The sequence below is a fragment of the Erinaceus europaeus genome, chromosome 6, assembly GCF_950295315.1.
Source record: "Erinaceus europaeus chromosome 6, mEriEur2.1, whole genome shotgun sequence".
Lineage (NCBI taxonomy): Eukaryota > Metazoa > Chordata > Mammalia > Eulipotyphla > Erinaceidae > Erinaceus > Erinaceus europaeus.
The window spans coordinates 55,064,892-55,088,054 of NC_080167.1; the positions used below are offsets into that span (position 1 = coordinate 55,064,892).

The 23,163-nt window shown below is 40.2% G+C and overlaps 1 protein-coding gene and 1 long non-coding RNA gene across 2 annotated transcripts in view; both read left to right on the forward strand.

Moving 5' to 3' along the window:
* Positions 1-2,585: 2,585 nt before the first annotated feature.
* LOC132538940 (uncharacterized) lies at positions 2,586-16,967 on the forward strand. The gene is made up of 3 exons (XR_009550265.1): positions 2,586-2,672; positions 3,269-3,413; positions 16,343-16,967. It is a non-coding gene; the product is annotated as an uncharacterized LOC132538940 (long non-coding RNA).
* Positions 16,968-17,600: 633 nt separating this feature from the next.
* TMEM236 (transmembrane protein 236) overlaps positions 17,601-23,163 on the forward strand; it is a 54,434-nt gene continuing 48,871 nt past the window's right edge. The window contains exon 1 of the mRNA XM_007526677.2: positions 17,601-17,995. Within this exon, the coding sequence (XP_007526739.2) occupies positions 17,739-17,995 (257 nt within the window). The 5' untranslated portion in view covers positions 17,601-17,738. The remainder of the gene's footprint in view (positions 17,996-23,163) is intronic.

Consider the following 23,163-nt stretch of genomic DNA (forward strand, 5'->3'; position numbering starts at 1 on the left):
GAGACTTTCACAGCCCCTCAGCTATGCCACCGAGGTATAGGTCTTTTCCTGAGTTTCCTGGTTAGATCTCTGTCCCCTGGTGTCCCTCCCTGTTGCTGCTCCAGATTCTGAGGGTAGTAGCAATGGAGACTCAGAGTTGCACTTGGTGAGTCTCTGGGGAGTCCTTTCCTCCCTTCAGCTGTCCCCTTGTTGTGGAGCAGACTGGAGGTGGTGTCTCCACTGATAAACTGTTGAACTGTTAGCAGTCACTTAATCTCTCCTTAGGCCCCTCTCTCCTCTCTGTCACCAGCCACGCGTGTTTGTACTCACGGGTGATTTACTGGGTTCCTGTGGTCATTCTAGTCCTGTCTTGTTTCGGTCCGGGTGGTCTCCTTTGGTATTCCTAGTTGATCTGGGAGAGGAGAGGAGAGGAGAGAAAGCGATCTGCTGCTCGTAGCTCCGCCTCTGGAAGTCGAATCCTCCAAAAGGCATATTATATACGTTTGTAGTTAATGTTTTTATTTTTTATTTTATTTTTGCCACTGGTGTTATTGCTGGGGTTCAGTGTAGGCACTATGAATCCACCACTCCTGGTGGCTATTTTTGCCTTTTTAAAAAAATCTCACTTGATAGGGCAGAGGGAAATTGAGAGGAGAGAGGAGGTAGAAAGTGAGAGAGAAAGACACCTGTAGTCCTGCTTTATGTAAAGTGTCCTTTCAGTGGGGCTTGAACCCAAGATGTTGCACATGTTGATATGTGTGCTTAACCAGGTGCACCGCTGCGTCGCCCCATAGTCTATGTTTTTAAAAGAATGGTTTAGGTTAGACGATTTTAACAATATCGTTTTCAAATACCTACTTAAAAAAATTGTGGTTAATCACCTCTCCAAAGCCCTACCCTACTAGATAGAAATAGGCTGAGGGAGTAATTGGCCAATGTCCATGTCCAACAGAGAAGCAATTACAGAAACCTGAACTCCTCCTTCTGCACCCCCAAAAGGATTTTAGACCATACTCCCAGAGGGGGAAATGTTAGGGGAAAATGACAAGAGGGCTGTGAACCCCAGTTGCACTAGGAACTGGGACTTTAGTGCCATGGACACTTTGTTTTTGTACCATCACTGAGAGGGAAAAGATTCATGAGAACACCTGACAAAGGAGTTGAACTCAGAATGTTATACATGATATACCTGCTATTGCATATACCACCAAAACAGTGGAAAATTTAAATTTCATGAGTAGATTTACTAGGCAAATGCTTTAAAAAGTGTTATAACATGTATATGTTATGGTCATTACTCTTAGAAAGTTCCTTACTTGATAGCCACAGAGATGAAGTTATGCTTTCCCTATGAGTGAAATTTCATGTAGTCTGGGCTATGATATCATAATTTGTTGGTAAAGATGATGATATAATCTGGTTGAATTCACTGCAAGTGACTTATTTCGTGACACACTTGCTTATCAGAATCAGTAATGTATTTAGAACATTATAATCAGTAAATTGAGCCTGAGCAAATGCTTTGACTCTTCTCTTAGCTCTCTGGAGATCCATGTGATTCCAGAGCAATGTCACCGCCACCAACTCCTGTCTTTTTTTTTTTTTTTTGCACATCAACACCACAGGATCACAGGAAATGAATCACAGATATGCCAGTACATTCTTGGCAATTTGTGCACTTTCTTTCACAAATCCAAAGGTTGAAAACAATGAACAAACCCTTGAGATTACAAATGTTCTTCCTAACAATATAAGACTTTCAGTTTTTGACTTCCTGCCTGCAGGAAGGAAATGACAGTTGGATGTGTGGACAACAGGTGCTACCCTGGAGAGCATGATATCTTCTCCTTACTAAAATTAAAAAGCACTACATCAACACTCCTACATGGAAGTTCTAACCACAAGACTCAGCCTTTTTGCCACAGGCCCAGCTTCAGAAAATCAAATCTGTTTCCTACTAGGAAGTTGTTAAATCCAGCATTAAAAAGCAGGCTGAGGGATAGAGTTCTTCAAATAAGTCTTGGACAGATCCAAGTAGAGAATTTGGGTGGTTTGAAAATGTCCCTTTCCAATTACTGGCAATGTAACTACATGAAAGTTTCGTCTTGGAGAAGAATCTGGATTGGTATGAATTGGTTCTAACTTAAGGGTAGTTGATTTTTAGCCCCTTCCCATTGTCATATGTCTTTATTTTCAAGTCAAATTTGGCACTATTTCCTCTCAGAAGCTTAATGTTGGCATAATGGCTTTTTCCTTTTTAAAAATTATTGCTGTATTCCTTGTGAATGAACTTTCTCTGCCGCTTCAGTCATGAACAACTTTATAAGGGCTGAAGATTCTGAAATGATTGAAGGGTATTCCTCAGGCTAACCAAATACAAGAAAATCCATTCCAACCTTCTTTATTAATATTTTGGATCCATCACAAAAATACGTATTTTTGAGGGTATGGACTGGAAAAGGTTGGGAACAATACAATGCTAGTAGGACCTGTAAAGTCTTTCTATGTTTGTAATTCTGCAATACCCAGGAACCTTGTCTTTTCTCCCTCTTCTTTCTCTCTGTCCCTCCCCCTCTCTTCTTTTTTCTCTCTCCTGGAGACCTTCAGGAGCCATGATGATGGAGAAAGGAGACCTGAGGCTGTAATTGGGACTAGAAGCTTGTTGGCTGAATGAACAAATTGTATTAGGACAGGTAAGATGTGATTTCTCTTTCTTAAAGGTCAGCATGGGAGAGCATTCCCTTTAAATAAAAGACAAGTTAGCATTATCAAAATTAGCTCATTCCTCTTGGTATGTACCACTTCTGTTCCCCTCCATCTGTTCATTCTTTCCTCGCAAAATGTGTATTAAGGGCCTATAATGTGCTAGGCCTGTGCTGAGAAATGATTCAAAGAATGGTGATCTCTCCTTTTAAGTTGCTGACAGCTTTGTAGGGAGCTCAGTGTGTAAAACATAGGAGGAAAGCTAACAGCAGTAGTGTTCAAAAGTCGTTGGACTCAAAAGAGGAAATGGTCACTTCTGCTTAGAGAAGAATTACAGAAAGATTTCACAGAAGAGAAAAACTTTATTTTAAAAAAATATTTATTTTTGATAGAAACAGAAATTGAGAAGGAAGAAGGTCGGGGTTTGGGGGGGAGAGACATCCGCACCATTATTTCACATCTTGTGAAGCTTCTTCCATGCAGTGGAGAAACTTTTCAGAGGTGGTGGATAAAGGCTATGCTTTTTCAGCACTTCTTGTGAGATCTAGGGATTATGAAATTTAAAAAATATTTATTTTAATGACAGATGCAGAGGGACCAGAGCACTGATCAACTGTCACTTGTGGTGGTACTGGGTGTTGAACCTGGAACCTCAGGGTCTCAGGCATGAAAATCTTTTTGTATAACCATTATGCTGTCTTTCCAGAGAGGACCATGAAATTTAACTCCAGGTATGCTGTAAGGAAACAATTCTTCGCTGTTCTCCTTGTCTTCTATTTGCTTGCTGCTCTTCAGTGCAGTGCTACCATTACAAGGTTAAGTGGAAAGAAAAAACTTTTTATTTCTTATTTTTTCTTTATTAGGGGATTAGTATTTTACAGTTGACAGTAAATACAATAGTTTGTACATACATAACATTTCACAGTTTTCCACATAATAATACAACCCCCACTAGGTCCTCTGCCATCATGTTCCAGGACCTGAAGCCCTCCTTATCCCCACCCAGGAAGGTTGTTTGTTTGTTGTTTGCTTGCTCTTCTTGAGAAATAAGGGAAATCAGATGGGTGGACAGTAGATTAAAAAAATAAAGCACACCATTTTAATTTTTCTTCTTTGTTTTATAATAGTTTAAAATCATTTTCTATTTTTTTAAAAATTTTTTATTTAAGAAAGGATTAATGAACAAAAACATAAGGTAGGGGGGGTACAACTCCACACAATTCCCACCACCCAATCTCCATAGCCCACCCTCTCCCATGATAGCTTTCCCATTCTCTAGCCCTCTGGGAGCATGGACCCAGGGTCGTTGTGGGTTGCAGAAGGTAGAGGGTCTGGCTTCTGTAATTGCTTCCCCGCTGAACATGGGCGTTGACTGGTCGGTCCATACTCCCAGTCTGCCTCTCTCTTTCCCTAGTAAGGTGTGTCTCTGGGGAAGCTGAGCTCCAGAACACAGTGGTGGGGTCTTCAATCCAGGGAAGCCTGGCCAGCATCCTGGTGGCATCTGGAACCTGGTGATTGAAAAGAGAGTTAACGTACGAAGCCAAACAATTTGTTGAGCAATCATGGATCCCAAGCTTGGAATAGTGGAGAGGAAGTGTTAGGGAGGTACTCACTGCAAACTCTAGTGTACTTCTGCTTTCAGGTATATATTTTGCAGTAGTTTATGGATACGTGTGTACATAAGCTCTCTCTCACAGAAACTGGTGTATATCTAGGTTATGGAACTTTGTTAGAAAGTGAACTACCTGAGATGAAATTAGAGTGTACTATAAAAGGAAAGGTCTCCCGAGTAATGAAGCTGAAGGGTTGTCATTTCACACGTGAAGTCTCTGGACACAGTCTGAGGTGAAGCATGTTGAGGTGGCAATCGTTGCGTTGGTTAGGTTGTGATCGGCGGATGCAATATTATTTGGTTTGGATTGGGAGATGCATACGGGAAAGAGGGCCCTATCCAAGGGTTCCAGAACTGGGGGAAGTAGGGGCTCTATAGTGGAGATGTGAGGTTCCTGCTGTCTTAGGGTTCAAAAAGACAATCGATAGTTATCATCACATTATATGTTAATTGGGTTAACTTTGAAAAGTCCTTTTGTTATGGTTTGCTGTACAGTATCCAGTATCTTGTATATAGCTGTGCTATTGGATGCTTCTAATCTACTTGGTCTAGGCTTTTGAGAGAGTCCGCGTATCAAATACACAGCCTATATATTAAAAGGATTCAGTTTGTGTTTTGAGAAACTTTGAGACATACAATTGATTTTCCCCCTCTCATATTAATTAACTACTGATTTATATGTCTACATTTTGCTAGGAGTGTACATAAACACCATTCCCTCCACCAAAGGACTGTGACCCATCCCTCCCGCCCACTCCCACCCCCCACTGGCCCAGGAAGCTACATGTCTACCCCTCACCACTGGGTTTTTACTTTGGTGCCCTACTTACAATTTGATCAGGTCCTGCTTTTAGTTTCCCTTTCAGATCTTCTTAATCAACTTCTGTTGATGAGTGGGATCATCCCATACTCATCTTTATCATTCTGACTTAGTTCACTTAACATAATTCCTTCTAGCTCTGTCCAAGATGGGTCAGAGAAGGTGGGTTCATTGTTTTTGATAGCTGCATAGTATTCCATTGTGTATATATACCATAGCTTTCTCAGCCACTCATCTGTTGTTGGGCACCTGGGTTGCTTCCAGGTTTTAGCTATTATGAATTGTGCTGCTATGAACATAGGAGTACACACCTCTTTTTGGTTGGGTGTTATGGAGTCCTTGGGGTATAACCCCAGGAGAGGAATTACTGGATCATATGGAAGGTCCATGTCTAGCCTTCTGAGAGTTTTCCAGACTGCTCTCCACAGAGGCTGGACCAATTTACATTCCCACCAGCAATGTAAAAGGGTTCCTCTGTCCCTACATCCTCTCCAGCATTTGTTGCTGCTGTCCTTTTTGATGTATGCCATTCTTACAGGAGTGAGGTGGTATCTTAGTGTTGTCTTAATTTGCATTTCTCTGACAATCAGTGACCTAGAGCAGTTTTTCATATGTTTGTTAGCCTTTTGGATCTCCTCTGAGGTGAATGTTTTGTTCATATCCTCTGCCCATTTTTGGATGGGGTCATTTGCTTTTTTGGTGCTAAGTTTGCTGAGCTCTTTCTATATTTTGGTGATTAGTTTCTTGTCTGATGTCTGGCATGTGAAGATCTTCTCCCATTCTGTGAGGGGTCTCTCTGTTTGTTTAATAGTTTCTTTGGATGTGCAGAAGCTTTTCAATTTGATGTAGTCCCATTGGTTTGTTTCTGCTTTAGTCTTCCTTGCAATTGGGTTTGATTCATCAAAGATGTCCTTGAGGTGTAGGTGGGAAAGTGTTTTACCAATGTTTTCCTCTAAGTATTTGATTGTTTCTGGTCTGACATCTAGGTCTTTGATCCATTTGGAGTTGATTTTTGTTTCTGGTGAGATAAAGTGGTTCAATTTCATTCTTCTGCATGTTTCAACCCAGTTTTCCCAGCACCATTTATTGAAGAGAGCCTCCTTTTTCCATTTAATCCTTTGGGCCCCCTTATCAAAGATTAGATGCCCATAGGTGTTGGGATTTACTTCTGGGCTTTCAATTCTGTTCCACTGGTCTGTGTGCCTATGTTTGTTCCAGTACCATGCTGTTTTGATGATGATGGCTTTATAATATAGTTTGAGATCTGGGAGTGTGATGCCTCCATTTCTGTTTCTTTTCCTTAAGATGGTTTTGGCAATTCTAGGTGTTTTCAGGTTCCAGAGAAATTATTGTAGTGTTTGTTCTATTCTCTTAAAGAAGCTTGGTGGAACTTTGATGGGTATTGCATTAAATTTGTATATGGCTCTGGGGAGAATATTCCTTTTGATGATATTTATTCTTCCAATCCATGAGCATGGGATATCTTTCCATTTCTTGGTATCAGTTTCTATTTCCTTGAGTAGCGACTCATAGTTTTCAGCATACAAGTCTTTCACTTCTTTGATCAACTTTATTCCTAGGTATTTGATTGATTTTGCTGAAACAGTAAATGGGAGTGATTTCTGGATGTCTTCTTATTCTTCAGATTTAGTGTTTGCATAAAGAAATGCCACTGATTTTTGTACATTGATTTTGTAGCCTGATACCTTGCTATAATGCCTAATAACTTCCAGTAATTTTCTGCTGGATTCTTTAGGTCTTTCTATGTATACTATCATATCATCTGCAAATAGTGAGAGCTTGACTTCTTCCCTTCCAATCTGTATTCCTTTGATTTCTTTCTCTTGCCTGATTGCTATGGCAAGAACTTCCAATACTATGTTGAAGAGTAATGGTGACAGTGGACAGCCCTGTCTAGTCCCTGATCTGAGGGGGAATGCTTTCAGCATCTGTCTATTGAGTATGATGTTGGCTGTAGGTTTGCTATATATAGACTCCACTATCTTGAGGAATTTCCCATCTATTCCCATTTTTTGTAGAGTTTTGAGCATGAATGGGTGTTGGATTTTGTCAAAGGCTTTCTCTGCATCTATTGAGATAATCATTTGGTTTTTGGCTTTGCTTTTATTGATGTGGTGAATGACATTGATTGACTTACGGATGTTGAACCAGCCTTGCATTCCTGGGATGAATCCCACTTGGTCATGATGAACAATCTTTTTGATGTGTGCTGTATCCGGTTGGCCAAGATCTTGTTTAATATTTTGGCATCTATGTTCATTAGAGAGATTGGTCTGTAGTTTTCCTCTTTTGTTCTGTCCCTATCAGCTTTTGGTATCAGAGTGATGTTGGCTTCATAAAAGGTGGAAGGGAGTATTCCTGTTTCTTCAATCTTATGGAAAAGCTTAAGAAGTATGGGTATTAACTGTTTCCTGAAAGTTTTGTAGAATTCGTTTGTGAAGCCATCTGGTCCAGGACTTTTGTTGTTGGGGAGATTCTTAATAACGGTTTCAATTTCTTTGTCTGTGATTGGTGCATTTAGATTTTGTAGTTCTTCTTGGTTCAGTTTTGGAAGTGCATAGGTTTCTAGGAATTGTTCCATTTCTTCCAGATTCTCTAGCTTGGTGGCATATAGTTCTTTATAGAAGTTTCGCAGGATTCTCTGGGTTTCTGTGGTGTCAGTTGTGATATCTCCTGCATTGTTTACAATTCTATTAATTTGAGTCTTCTCTTCTTTTTTGTTTGGTGAGTCTGGCTAGGGGTTTGTCAATTTTGTTTAATCTTTCAAAGAACCAACATTTGGCTTCATTGATCTTTTGTATGGTTCTTTTATTTTCGATGTTGTTTATTTCTGCTCAAACTTTAGTGATTTCTGTCCTTCTGGTTGCTATAGGGTTCCTTTGTTCCTCTTCCTCTAAGTCCTTGAGGTGTGCAGTAAGGTCGTTCATTTGAGCTTCCTCTTGGTGTTTAATATGTGATTGTATGGCTATAAATTTCCCTCTCAGTACTGCTTTAGCTGTGTCCCAAATATTTTGATAGGTTGTGTCTTCATTTTCATTAGTTTCCAGGAACATTTGAATTTCCTGTTTGAGTGAGTCTCTGACCCAGTGGTTCTTAAGGAGCATGTTGTTTAGTTTCCAAATTCTGTGTCTTTTAATAATTTTCTGTTTGTTGTTAAATGTTAGTTTTACTCCACTGTGGTCTGAGAAGATACTTGGGATTATTTCAATGCTCTTGAATTTATTGATGCTGTCTTTGTGGCCTAACATGTGGTCTATCCTTGAGTATGTGTTATGTGGATTTGAAAAGAAGGTGTATTCCAGTTTTTTGGGGTGGAGGAGTCTGAAAATGTCCAAGAGGTCTAGTGTGTCGATCTCTTCATTCAATTCTCTTGTATCTTTATTGGTTCTCTGCTTTGTTGATCTGTCTAAGTGTGAGAGTGGGTTATTGAAGTCTCCCACTATTATTGTATTACTATTGATGTATTTTTGAAATTCTTTCAGTAGATGCTTAATGTATTTAGATGGTCCCTTGTTGGGTGCATAGATGTTAATAATTGTTAAGTCTTCTTGGCTGATTGATCCTCTAATCATTATGTAATGTCCTTGCCTATCTTTTATTACTTTATTTAATTTAAAATCTATCGTATCTGAGATGAGAATGGCTGTTCCTGCCCTTTTTTGTGGTCCGTTAGCCTGTATGATAGTTTTCCATCCTTTCACTTTAAGTCTGTGTTTATCTTGTTGTGACAGATGGCATTCTTGCAAGCAGCATATGGTTGGGTTATGTTTTCTGGTCCATCCCCCCACCCTTATTTCTTGAGAAATAAGGGAAATCAGATGGGTTGACAGTAGATTAAAAAAATAAAGCACACCATTTTAATTTTTCTTCTTTGTTTTATAATAGTTTAAAATCATTTTCTATTTTTAAAAAATATTTATTCCCTTTTGTTGCTCTTGTTGTATTATTGTTATAGTTATTATTGTTGTTATTGATATCATTGTTGTTGGATAGGACAGAGATTAGGGGAAGACAGAGGGGGAGAGAAAGACACCTGAAGACCTGCTTCACCACCTGTGAAGCGACTTCCCTGCAGGTGGGAAGCCAGGGGCTGGAACCGGGATCCTTGTGCTGGTCCTTGTGATTTGCCCCACGTGCGCTTAACCAGCTGTGCTACCACCCGACTCTCTCTCTTTTTTTTTTTGCCTCCAGGGTTATCATTGTGTCTTAGTGCCTGCACCACGAATCCACTGCTCCTGGAGACCATCTTTTTCCTTTTTTGTTGCTCTTGTTGTTTTATCCTTGTTGTGGTTATTATTACTGCTGTTATTAATGTTGTTGTTGTTGGATAGGACAGAGAGAAATTGAGAGAGGAGGGGAAGACACAGAAGACAGAGAAGACAGAGGGCGTGAGAAAGACACCTGCAGACCTGCTTCACTGCCTGTGAAGCGACTCCCCTGCAGGTGGGGAGCTGGGGGCTCGAACTGGGATTCCTACTCTGGTCCTTGCGCTTCGTGCCACGTGCGCTCAACCCACTGTGCTACTTCCCAACCCCCCATTTTCTATTATTTATGCTATGCAAATAATAATAAAAAATGACCACACACGCACACTTGCTATCTCACTTCTCCAATGACGCTATTAGCATTCTGATGAATATATATCTGTATTTTTAAATTTACATTTAAATCTAGAAGTGTAGTATTTTCACACAAAAATAAGACTGCCTTACATGTTGTTATAATAGCACCTGCAATTTGCTTCTTTTTGTTCACTCTGCAACTCACAGCATGTGTACCCTCAGAATTATTTTTCAAAGGAAACATCTCCATAAGATACAAAGTTGTTGTCATTGTAGATATTATTTTGAGTAAATGGATGCTAAATGTAGGCCCAAACTCCCCTCCTCTGGGAAAACATCTCAGAGCCATAGGTTTTCTAGTTATTTCCTTTGAGCCATCCAGAATTTTCACAGTTGTTGTTCCACATTTGGCTCCTCATACATAGGTTTGTCTTATACTCCTGCTCTTCTGGTTGCACAAAACAGAGGCCCTAATTTATAAGACGATAGATAAACTGGAAAGTAACAAGTAAGACACCATTAGGGTCTAGTATTTTGTGGTGTACCTGTATCTGTTTTAGCGTTTTTATTATTTTTTATTCATTTATTGGATGAAGACAGAGAAACATATATGGAAAGGAGAGATAGAGCGGGAGAGAGAAGTAGCATTTCTTCACTAATTATGAAGTTCCCCTTCCCCCACAGGTAGGGACAGGAGGACTTGAGCTACATTCTTGTGCATAGTAACATGCACATCACATGTAACATCACCACCCAATCCCACCTCTTTTTTTTTCTTTTCTTTATTTCTTCTTTTTTAGTGAGAGACAGAGAGAAAAAAAAAAGAGATGCCACACACGAGCCAAGACCAGAGCTCCATTCTAGTATATGTAGTGCTGGGTATCAAATTCCAGCCTTCATACATTTAGGACTTGTACCGTTCTATTTCTTCTCTTCCACTTGTTCATTCAATAGAGTCAGCAACATGCCTAGGGTGGTTCTAGTACATATTTTGGGTTGTTCTAATCCTGACTAAAAAATCGCAGTTTCCATTAATTCCACATATCAAATTCTTCTCACAGTTTTTTGTTTTTGTTTTCTTCTTCCAGGGTTATTGCTGTGGGGCTTGGTGCCAGCACTAGGAATCCACTTCTCCTAGAGGCCATTTTTTCCGTTTTGTTGCCCTTGTTATTGTTGTTGGATAGGACAGAGAAATTGAGAGGGGAAGAGAAGATGGAGGGGGGGGAGAATGATATACACCTGGGGACCTGCTTCAAGGCTTGTGAGGCGACCCTCTGCAGGTGGGGAGCTGGGGGGTCTTAAACCAGGATCCTTATGCCTTTCGATCCATATACGCTTAACCCACTGCTCTACCGCCCGACCCTTTTCCCCACACTTATTAGTTCAGGTTTCTTTGTGAGAAAAGATTGGCTCAGCTTATCATCCAGACAGATGGAACAGAAGTAACATGGAGTAAGGGTAGTGTGGCCCATCATGGCCCCGACCAGCTCAGCATGCTCTCTGTATGATATCAGGTCTTAACCTGTGTCTCTGTCTCATCTCCCTAAGAAGAGTGTAAAGCAGTATGGATATTTGACTGTCATCTGCACATGCTAAGTTGTTGTTTTCGCCGGGCTAGGTTGTTTTCTCCGGGCTGGCTTCACGGGCGGGTAACAGATGACCAGGGACTCATGGTTGAGCTGTAGGCAGTATCTCTTTATTCATGCAGGACGCAGCACAATCTAAGCCGAGCTAAGCTAAACTCAAGGTAAAGTAAAGCTCACAATGCTGTCTTTATATATATACTTGCCAAGTAGGGTGGAAACAGGATGTGACATAGAGAGGGTGGAGAGAAAAGTGACTGGTGAAAATCAGAGTGTGACAAGGAGGGGGTGGAGCAGGCGAGAATCCTATCACTGAACCACCAATGCCCTGGAGAGAGGGTGGTACTTGCTAACAGTGGTTATGTAAATAGAATAGTGTTAAGCAGGGGGGATTTAAACCAAATGAAACAGAAGGGGTCTCATGCATACCAACACTAAGTGTTCAGTAAATAATGTCAGCACACTTTTGTTTTTCTTTGCATGGAATTAAACTCTTTGTATGCAAAGGGTAAAAATCACCTTCTCTGCTCAAAGAAAACCCAGAGGTTTCCTTGATGCTCTTTGGGTTGTCTTTGAAGGTAAAGGGAGAGATTACAAAGCTGGAGGACACTGACAGATGAGGAATATAAAGGTAGTGCCTTTTTAAAATTCCCATAAATTGATATAAACATTGAGTGCTTAAAGTGGAGTTACAAGGCACTAGGAAGGTGATTCAGTGGTAGAGCACCTGCCTTGGATGCATGAGGCCTTGGATTCAAATGATATCACTTGAAAGCAGCAGCAGCAACAAAAGTGAGAACTCCACAGATGATGTATCAGTGCTTTGAAAAGTCTCCTACTCGATTTTAACTCATTACATTTTTAAAAATTGAAAATAGAACAAAATTATAGATCTGAGCAAACATTTTCTCTGGAACTAGACTATCACTATTCAAAAACTGTCTTCAAAGGCTTAGACCACATTTCCTGTTACCACACATTTGTAGAAGAAATTACAATACAGCTCAGCACTAATAAGACAGAGGGTCAGGAAGTTAAAGTGTAATTTGTATCCAGTATATTTTCCTTTTAGAAATTTTTGTCAGGAATGATATAGAGACTCGATGTCAATTACATGATACTAAACAAAATTGACAACAGAAGTACTGCTCAAATGGTTTTAGTATATATGTATTAAACAGAATGAGAAACATATTAAAATGAAATTATACCTGACAAGAAAGTGAGAACACATGCAAGTCAGGGATCATTAAGAGAGAAGCACCAAATATCTCAGCAACATTAAGACAGGTAGGGCAAACATTAACACTTCTTTCTCTTATCGCCACTTCTGCCCTCCCCAAACACAAAAAAAATTAAAAGAAAAAAAAATAGTTGATAGAAAACAGCAAGAAGGATAGGCAATACATCCCCTCCAAAAAGGAAAGGTGTGCTCCTAAGTCCTTTTCTATTTTGTCACCGTTCTAGCCACACACTTCTTGCATTTAGGAAGGCTTATATTAAACTTTAGAGTTCAAGGACAATAACTAAATAGCTTTAGGAACCAGCTGATTGGGCGTAGGGTAGATAGCATAATGGTTATGCAAAGAGGCTCTCATGCTTGAGGCTCCAATATCCCAAGTTCAATCCCCCCGCACCACCATAAGCCAGAACTGAACAGTGTTCTGGATAAAAAAAAAAAAAAAAGGAACCAGCTGATTGATTTCCCTGCATGGAGGGCTGGACTTGTCAATCCCCAGAGCCCCCATAGGACTCCTAGGCATAGCTGGAGAACCAGGCTTCTCCTATAAACAGCCCTGGGAGACAGAAGACTAAAGAAGGAGCATCTTACACCAGCCTGACAGTCATCTAAAGCAGCAGGGATTAAATCCTTGTCTGCTGATAAAGAGCTCTACTCTCCACTCCTAATCTTTTGTTTTAACTAGGGCTCTCACTTCTTGGCCAGGCTCCTCTCTGGCTCTCAGTTGGCTTCCCTGAGAATGCTCGGCCAGGCTCCTCTCTGGCTCTCAGTTGGCCTTCCTTCAGGTGAATGCTTCTACTCCTCCTCTCTACCTGGTTGTCCTTTCTGAATGATCAAATGATTCCTCTGTATAAAAAATATTACATACACACACACCACACCACACCACACCACACCACACCACACCACACCACACCACACCACACCACACCACACCACACCACACACCCCTACCTTAAATCCTTCATGGGACACACAATACGCTCCTAGTCAATTTTCTTTCTTTTTGTTTGTTTTTTTTTTTTTTTTGCCTCCAGGGTTATCACTGGTCCGGTGCCCGCACTAAGAATCCAATGCTCCTAAAGGCCATTTTCCCCATTTTTTGTTGCCCTTGTTACCCTTATTGTCATTATTGTTGTTGTCATTGCTATTGTTGTTGCTGGATAGGACAGAGAGAAATCAAGAGAGGAGGGGAGACTGGGAGAGGGGAGAGAAAGACAGACACCTGTAGACCTGCTTCACCACCTGTGAAGAGACTCCCCTGCAGGTGGGGAGCCGGGGGCTGGAACTGTGATCCTTATGCCGATCCTTGCACTTTGCACCATGTGCGCTTAACCTGCTGCAGTACCACCCAACCCCGTTTATTTCTTTTTTATTTATAAAAAAGGAAAAATTGACAAAACCATAGGATAAAAGAGGTACAACTCCACACAATTCCCACCACCAGAACTCCTTATCCCATCCCCTCCCCTGATAGCTTTCCTATTCTTTAACCCTATGGGAGTATGGACTCAAGGTCACTGTGGGGTACAGAAGATGGAAGGTCTGGCTTCTGTATTTGCTTCCCTGCTGAATATGGGCATTGACAGGTCGATCCATACTCCCAGCTTGCCTCTCTCTGTCCCTAGTGGGGTGGGGCTCTGGGGGATCTGAGCTCCAGGAAACATTGCTAGGGTTGTCGGTCCAGGGAAGTCTGGTTGGCATCATGCTAGTGTCTGGAACCTGGTGGCTGAAAAGAGAGTTAACATACAAAGTCAAACAAATTGTTGACCAATCATGAACCTAAAGGCTGGAATAGTGCAGAGGAAGAGTTGGGGGGTGGGTGGTCCTCCATTTTGTAGGTAGCTAGTAGGCATATTTTAGTTATATTCCCAAAGGGCCTGTGGCTATACTAGTTTTTTGGTTTTTTTTTTTTTTTTTTTCTCTGAGCCTGACATCTGATATGCAGATGGATCCAAGTTATTGTCTGGGGAGATGATGTCATGCTGGAAAAAAGGACCAGAAAGCTGGATCAGGGAAGAGAGTAGCTCCCTAATATGGGAAAGGGGTATAAATATTGTTGACTGTAAACCCCATTGATTTGATGTGATCTGGGGCCCATATTCAGCTTAGGAGCCTGTGTGACCTCTGCATCTCTGTAGATCTGAGCTCACATTCTGTGGTCATGAGTAGGAACATTCCAAGCTGCCCCAATATCGACCCATCTTCCTCAGGTGTAGCATAGAGTATGTTGTCCATCCTCCCTTTGGAGGATGGAACATTCTCTACCATTGTTGATCCAGGTTGAGTGCAAGGTCCTATGGGGGGCCCATAAAGGGGTCTATTTTGTTGTTCCTGATAGAGATGACCGGTAACAATGGAGAGAGGGATTTATTTGAGGTGTAGGCCCATCAAGTCTGTTTGAGAATCTCAGGACTCCCCAACTAGGGCCCCAGCTGATGGGGTGGCCTGATAGTGACTAAAGAGTCATCGTCAAAGTATGCCAGTCTCTTGCCCTTTTTCATCTTTTGCAGTCCTTGCTTTGCTAAGGTTAGCTTTGGAGTAAGTGAGAGAACTGTAATAGGAAGTAGGTAAGGAGGGTATCTAATTCTAAGTAGACACTATTTCATTATGAACTTGATACTGACTCACTACAGACTATTGTGTATTTTTGCTTTCAGGTACATATTTTGCCGTAGTTTATTGATAGGTGTGAACATATGCTCTATCTTACAGGACCTGGTCTATATCTGGGTTTTGGGACTTTGTTAAGAAGTGAACCACCTGGAGTGGAATTAGGGAATCCTATGAAAGGGAAGGTTTCACTTGAGTAATGAGGCTGAAAGGTTGACGTTCCACACCTGACATCTCTGGACACAGTCTGAAGTGAAGCATGCTGAGGTATACTCGTTGCGTTTATTAGGTGGGGATCAGTGAATGCAATATAATTTGATATGAATTGAGAGAAGCATGCAGGAAGGTGAGTACTACCCTAGAGGTTCCAGGACTGGGGGAAATATAGGCTCTATAGAGGAAGTGGGAGGTTCCTGCTGTCTTAGGATTTAAGAAGACAGTAGATAGTTATTGCTATAACCATATTATTTGTCAATTGGGTTAACTTTGAAATATTCCTTTGTTAGGATTTGCTGTGTCATACACAACATCACCATAGTTTATGTCCTTTGACATTATCCTAGTCAATTTTCTTTCTTTTTTATTTTATTTTTTTAATTAAAAAATTAAAAAATTTATTATATTTATTAATTGGGTAGAGATAGTCAGAAATCAAGAGGGAAGGTGGTGATAGAGAGGGAGAGAGACAGAGAGACACCTGCAGCCCTGTTTCACCACTCATGAAGCTTTCCCCCTGCAGGTGGGGACTGGGGGCTCAAACCGGGGCCCTTGTACATTGTAATACGTGCGCTCAACCAGGTGAACCACCACCCGCCCCCCACCCCAGTTTTTTTCTAACAACACCTGTTTCCTGCCTTCCCTTACCAGGTTTTCATAATCCATTCTAGCTTTATTTATTTATTTATTTATTTATTTATTTATTTAATACCAGGACACTGCTCAGATCTGGCTTATGATGTGTGGGATTGAACCTGAGGCTTTGAAGCTTCAGGCAATGTCTTTTTGCATAACCATTATGCTATATCCCCTGATTTCCTTTTTTATTATTTATTCATTTTTGTTATTGATACCCCATTAATGGTCCTTTATTCTCCATTCTCCTCATTCTTATCTCCCTCTTTCCTTCCCAAAGCTCAAGTAAGTCCTCCTCTTTGTTATCAAACCAGTTAATTGATCCTTCAGACTGAAGTTATTTTGTATTATTCTTAGGATTGCTTCTTCAGTGGTCGTGAGCACTTACAGGGGAGCAACATTCTGCCTCTCATTCTCCTTGATCTTCATATCCCAACATTTGGTCAGGTGTTTATTATAAGTGATCAGAAGTGGACTTTTAATGGCTGAAGAGATACTTCCTTTGGTATGACACCCACCTTGCCTTTTGCACAACCCAGGTTTGAGGTGGACACCATTTGTCAGTGGTATGGCCTTAGGGGAAATGCTAGTGTTGTGGTTCTCTCTTCCTCCCCATCCATCCCCATGTCTGTCTGTCTATGTCTGTTTTGGTTTCTGAAAAAATTGGTCCAAAGTGGCGAAGTTGTACATATCTGAGGTGCTGGTAACACCAGAACATAAAGTAAAAAGTAGGGTTTGCGGGAAGAAGATTCATGGAGACAATTGTTTTTTTGTTTAATATTTGATATGCTTTTGGGCTGGGTGTAAATATTTCTTAATGTGTTAATCCTGATAACAGGTTTCTAATATTGTCAGGTCAGTTTCCTGACCAGCAAAATAAAAGTAGCATTAATCTGAGTTATTTAGCAATTAATGTGCATTAACAAATAAGAAATATTTCAAGTGCCGGGTTAGAAAGTTGGCAAAGTGAAACCACACTCCACTTTTTATCATTCTAAAGCAAGGTGAGTAGGGTGCACATTTTACCATGTGTGAGGACCCAGTTTGAGCCCCCAATGACAACATGTGAGTAAGTACACAGGGGAAATATCACAAGAGGTGGAGCAGAGCAGAATCATCTCTCCTTCTTTCTGGCTTTCCCTCTGTACCCCTGCTCCTTCTCTGTCTCTCACTCTACAATATAAGAAAATGTCCACTGAGAGCAGAGGAATCATGCTGGCAAAAACTCCCAGTGATAGCCCTGATCACTGGCAAAAAAAAAAAAAGTTTTACAAAACAAAGGATTAGGTTTTGGGCATCTCTCTTTGCCTGAATTTGTTTAGATATGGAAACAGGATTAGAATTACATCTATTCTTTCCCTCTTGACCCTAAAATTATATTCCTCCAGTGTTTTTACTTAACAAGCATTAAATATCCATAAATGTATTTGGGTTAAAATCTACAGTAGACATGGCATTAAAAAGCTATCTTTTGCCAATGTTCCCAAGCATGTCCTGAAGCTCATTTGACTTCTGATAGCGGATATGCAAACACATTAAACTAATCACTTGTACAACGGCTCTGTTTCTTTAAGAGACCTCTGTTGTTCAGTTGGAAGATCATTGAACCATAGGAGGGTCAATAAACGAATAAAAATTCGCTGGTTAGTGATTTGAGTACAAGGAACTTGATCCTCGCTCAGTATCTGTGAGTCCATATGGTGTTCACAGTCCAAAGGGAAGTGTCGCTTGGCCTGCAGCTTCCACACTCAGAATGGTTTCTGGAAGACTCATCAAGCTCGTGGTTTTTGAGCTGCTGGAGCTTGCTGCCTTCTCCATTCCCACTCTGGTGATTGTGGAACAATTTGCCAGTGCTTATCAAGATGTCACAAAACCAGCTGAGAAAACACATTATTGGCTGATTGTGTCCTGTTCTATTGCCTATGTGGCTTTAGTGACTCTACTGATTTGGGTCCCCGTCAAAGTTCTCTTTTATAAGAAGCATCACCTTTACAAAAAAATTAAAGGATGGTAAGTAAAATAGCCCTTTATCAGGGAATCCTTGGGAAGTTTTCAAAAATATTTTCTCATGTACTCCATAAAAGGAGCATAAATGTGCTTAGGGTAAGATTGTGAGTGATAGACATTTCCATTAAACACTGAAATTTCTGTCTTTCAAATTTTTATACTGTCAATTTTTACTAATAAAAGAAAAGTATAGGTGTTAATAAAATTAGAGTTATCATGAGTCCAGGATACCTTGAATGGTGAATGTGAACCCAGTTTCTCTGTATATTAAACTGCATTAAGTTTCACAACTAGCATGTAGAAACCATAATCAGAGATTTTAATAGATTTTTACTGTTGTGTGAAACTTGAATATCGAAATGTTTGCATATTTTGCAGATCTAAAATAGCCTTTGACCATTAACCAACTGAGATAAGCAACTGGTCTTTATATATATGTTATAGAATATAACTTTGCTATGTTGATAAATTCTATTACCTTGGGAGAGAATACTTCGATAATATAAAAAATAATTTAATAAATCAAGATTCAATGTTGACTAAATGAGCAGCTTCACAAATTACTATTGATCCATGTAAAGGCGTTGGGAACAAATAATCTCTGATACCAGTGTGTTTTTCTTTTTAGACCTTCAGCTATGATTCTTCCCTCTGGGATGTCTTGGTTTTCTTTAATAAGTTAAATTTTCTTTCTTATTGATGGTCAGAAGTCAAACAACATAGAACACACTTAAAAAGTAAGGAACTGGAAGTTTTAACGTAAGCAAAGGGCAGGAAGGCAAAAATAATAAAGCAGCTATAGCAGTAATGAGTAGGTACAGAAAGGCTGAGTTGAAGTGTGGAGTTCACCAAGCCCACCTCAGGTGCTCATACTGGATGTAGTTCTGGGAATCTTTCCAGGGGACTTTTTAATTCTTCTTGGGTACCCTTTTGATGGGTTTCTGTAAATACACCATAAGGTTAGAATTGTGTGTATCAGTGGGGTTAAGGGTTTTTCTAAACCTTGACCCAACTTCAGGATCATCTAGGGGTAGGATTTAGAGCTGAGTTGGGCTTTCCACACCCAGCTAGGAGTTGCTTTGTCTCTAGGATTCCTAGCTAGGCTACAGAGTTTGGAGGAAGTGGTAAAACATCCAGATAACCACAGGAATAAGCCAATGGGATACCTTACCCTAGGAAGGTATCCTTTAGGTTTTTTGTTTTGTTTTGTTTTAAATCAGAGTACTGGTCAGTTCTGGCTTATGGCAGTGCTGGGGATTGTTGCTTTAGGTTGTTATGCTCCTGATTATGTTATCTCCCAAGCCCCTTGATTTTCTTTTTACATTTTCACATTCATATACCTACGCCTCTAGGTTCTGAGTAATTCAGGCAGTAAATATTCCCATATCACTTACTATTACTAACTTAGTCACTTCTTTACTATATCTCTTCCAATGTGCTATGAGCTTTATATGTGAATTTCATTTCATTCTGTACCACCTAGTAGATATTTTCTTTTATATTTTCTTTATTTATTTCCCTTTTGTTGCCCTTATTGTTTTTCATTGTTGTTGTAGTTATTGATCTCATCATTGTTAGATAAGACAGAGAGAAATGGAGAGAGGAGGGGAAGACAGAGGGGGGGAGAGAAAGATAGACACCTGCAGACCTGCTTCACCACCTGTGAAGCGACTCCCCTGCAGGTGGGGAGCCAGGGACTCAAGCTGGGATCCTTATGCTGGTCCTTGGACTCTGCGCCAGGTGCGCTTAATCCACTACGCTACTGCTGGACTCCCTTTTTTCTTTTTCTTTATTGGGGGATTAATGGTTTACAGTTGACAGTAAAATACAGTACTTTGTATCTGTGTAGCATTTCTCATTTTTTCATATAACAATTCAATCCCCACTAGGTCCTCCTTTTAAAGTAGGCGTTTTCATGAGGTCATCGTATTTCCCAAGAGGAAACTCATAGAGACATTAAGCAGCTTTGCTTAACTTGCCAGCCAGCTTACCAGTGAATGGAAAGACCAGACTTTGGACTGAGGTTCATCTACCTCTGTAGCTGCTGTTACTTACCACTACTCTACATGCTTCTTTGGAAGATGAGGTTCCAGTGACCTTGGGGAACTGAGAATAAGGCAGAGAGTATTTTTCATCTGCACTCTCCCATGTACACATTCTTTTTGTACATCTGTTCCAGGCCTTTCTTTTGTGCTAAGCTGTCTTAGACAGTCCCCACAGTTGCATCTTTCAGTGGCTTCTTTCCTTGTCTTTAGTTTCTTTCTTTCTTTCTTTTTAAATATTTTATTTATTTATTAATGAGAAATATAGGAGGAGAGAGAAAGAGCCAGACATCACTCTGGTACATGTGCTGCCAGGGATTGAACTCAGGACCTCATGCTTGCTTTATCCATTGTGCCACCTCCCAGACCACTGTCTTTAGTTTCTGTCTGTAGGTGTGACTGGCAGCAAGTGTTTGGAATACTTATGGATAGAGGACATATTATCTATGATTTCAGTGAAACTGGATGTATTTCCTCATGGCATTAGTCACGAGCTTTCTCATACTCTTATCTCTTACTGGTAGAGAAGGGAAGAGTTACTGAGTACTTTCCTGGGCTAGCACCAATTCAATAATACTCTGCATTGTGAAACTTTATGACAACCCACTGACACAGATGGTTTCGTTTCATAGATGAAGACATGGAAACTCAAAGAACTAATTAACTTTGTCCAGAGATAAAACTCTGACATAGTGGAACTAGAATTTGAGTCTAGAACTGTCTGGTTCTTTACCATGTCCTCTAGCTCATGCACTTTTCCCTTTATACTTTCTGATTTGCAGTACCAAGGATATTTCACCAAAAATATGGAACTTTTTTAGTATCATTAAGATGCATTTCCCTCAAAGATGTATATTTGAATATTAGATATGATTGCCAAAGGTGGATTCACATTTAGAATTTTAGCATAGTCCAACAGTATATTGCCATGTATGTTGTGTATCTTAATTGTTACACAAAGATGCAAAGACAATTGCTGTTATAAAAATTGGGGGTTCAAACTATGACCTCAGTGCTGTGAAGTTATTATTTAAAATTTTTAAAAAATATTTATTTATTCACTTTCCCTTTGTTTTTGCCCTTTGTTGTATTAATGTTGTTGTTATTGATGTCTTTGTTGTTGGATAGGACAGAGAGGAATTGAGAGAGGAGGGGGAGAGAAAGATAGACACCTGCAGACCTGCTTCACTGCTTGTGAAGTGACTCCCCTGCATGTGGGGAGTCGGGGGCTTGAACTGGGATCCTTACGTCTGCCGGTCTTCGTGCTTTGCTGCTTAACTGCTGCATTACTGCCTGACTCCTGTGAAGTTATTTTTTAAGAATAGTGAGTTCAATATCTGCTGATAGAAAATTTCGTGGATCCTCAGTGGTGTTTATGATAATAATAGAGGAGCTTCTGTACATTATCATTACCCTAGAAAGACTAGTTTTTTTTTTTCCAGATAAAGTGTAAAAGAGAGGCAGCGAGAGAATGAGGAGAGACAGCAAGGCACTGCTTTATCCCTTGTAAGGCCTTTACCTTGTATGATGCTCCTGTGTGATGACTGAATTTTCAAACCTAGGTCCTTGAATGTGAGGTTGAACCAACAGATGTAGTTCTCATTTTATCAGGAAGTAAATAATCTCACAAAATTGAAGATTTTCACTAAGTCAGTGTTAGAGGGCGAACTTTGATCTTTGCTCTTGTAAAACACTTCCTCATTTTTTTAGAATGATTGTTCCTTTCCGGAGATGCCTGTCATGATTCATAATAAGGAGATGGGTTGTGGCATGAGGAAAAGCTGTGTGTTCTCACTGTCTGTCTCTCTCTGTCTCTTTCTGTCTCTCTCTAGTCTGAAACTGGAATGGCTCTCCATGGGTGGGTACCTTGGGACAGGAGTATCCTGGAGGACTCATGGTAATTCACAGACTGCCTTAGGAATGATGTTTCAGTAATTTCTGGACTCTTTCAGAGTACTATTACTTTAGATCTTAATAAGCCAAGAACTCTAGGCACTACCAAGTTTGAAATTTTTCAATATTTTCAAGATTTATCTTATTTTCTTTTTTTTTTTTAATAATTTATTTCTTTATTGGGGAATTAATGCTTTACATTCAACAGTAAATACAATAGTTTGAACATGCATAACATTCCCCAGATTCCCATTTAACAATACAACCCCCACTATTTCATTCATCATTTTTCATGGACCTGTATTCTCCCCACCCACCCACCCACCCCAGAGTCTTTTACTTTGGTGTAATACTCCAATTCCATTTCAGGTTCGACTTGTGTTTTCTTTTCTGATCTTGTTTTTCAACTTCGGCCTGAGAGTGAGATCATCCCATATTCATCCTTCTGTTTCTGACTTATTTCACTCAACATGATTTTTTCAAGGTCCATCCAAGATCGGCTGAAAACGGTGAAGTCACCATTTTTTACAGCTGAGTAGTATTCCATTGTGTATATATACCACAACTTGTTCAGCCACTCATCTGTTGTTGGACACCTGGGTTGCTTCCAGGTTTTGGCTATTACAAATTGTGCTTCCAAGAACATATGTGTACACAGATCTTTTTGGATGGATGTGTTGGGTTCCTTAGGATATATCCCCAGGAGGGGAATTGCAGGGTCATATGGTAGGTCCATTTCTAGCCTTCAGAGAGTTCTCCAGACTGTTCTCCACAGAGGTTGGACCAATTGACATTCCCACCAGCAGTGCAGGAGGGTTCCTTTGACCCCACACCCTCTCCAGCATTTGCTGCTGTTACCTTTTCTGATGTATGACATTCTCACAGGAGTGAAGTGATATCTCATTGTTGTCTTGATTTGCATTTCTCTGACAATCAGAGACTTGGAGCATTTTTTCATGTGTTTCTCGGCCTTTTGGATCTCTTCTGTGGTGAATATTCTGTCCAAGTCCTCCCCCCATTTTTGGATGGGGTTATTTGTTGTCTTGTTGTTGAGTCTGGCAAGCTCTTTATATATATTGGTTATTAAACTCTTATCTGATGTATGGCATATAAAGATCTTCTCCCATTCTGTGAGGGGTCTCTTGGTTTGGGTAGTGGTTTCTTTTGCTGTGAAGAAGCTTTTTAATTTGATGTAGTCCCATAGGTTTATACTTGCCTTAGTCTTCCTTGTAATTG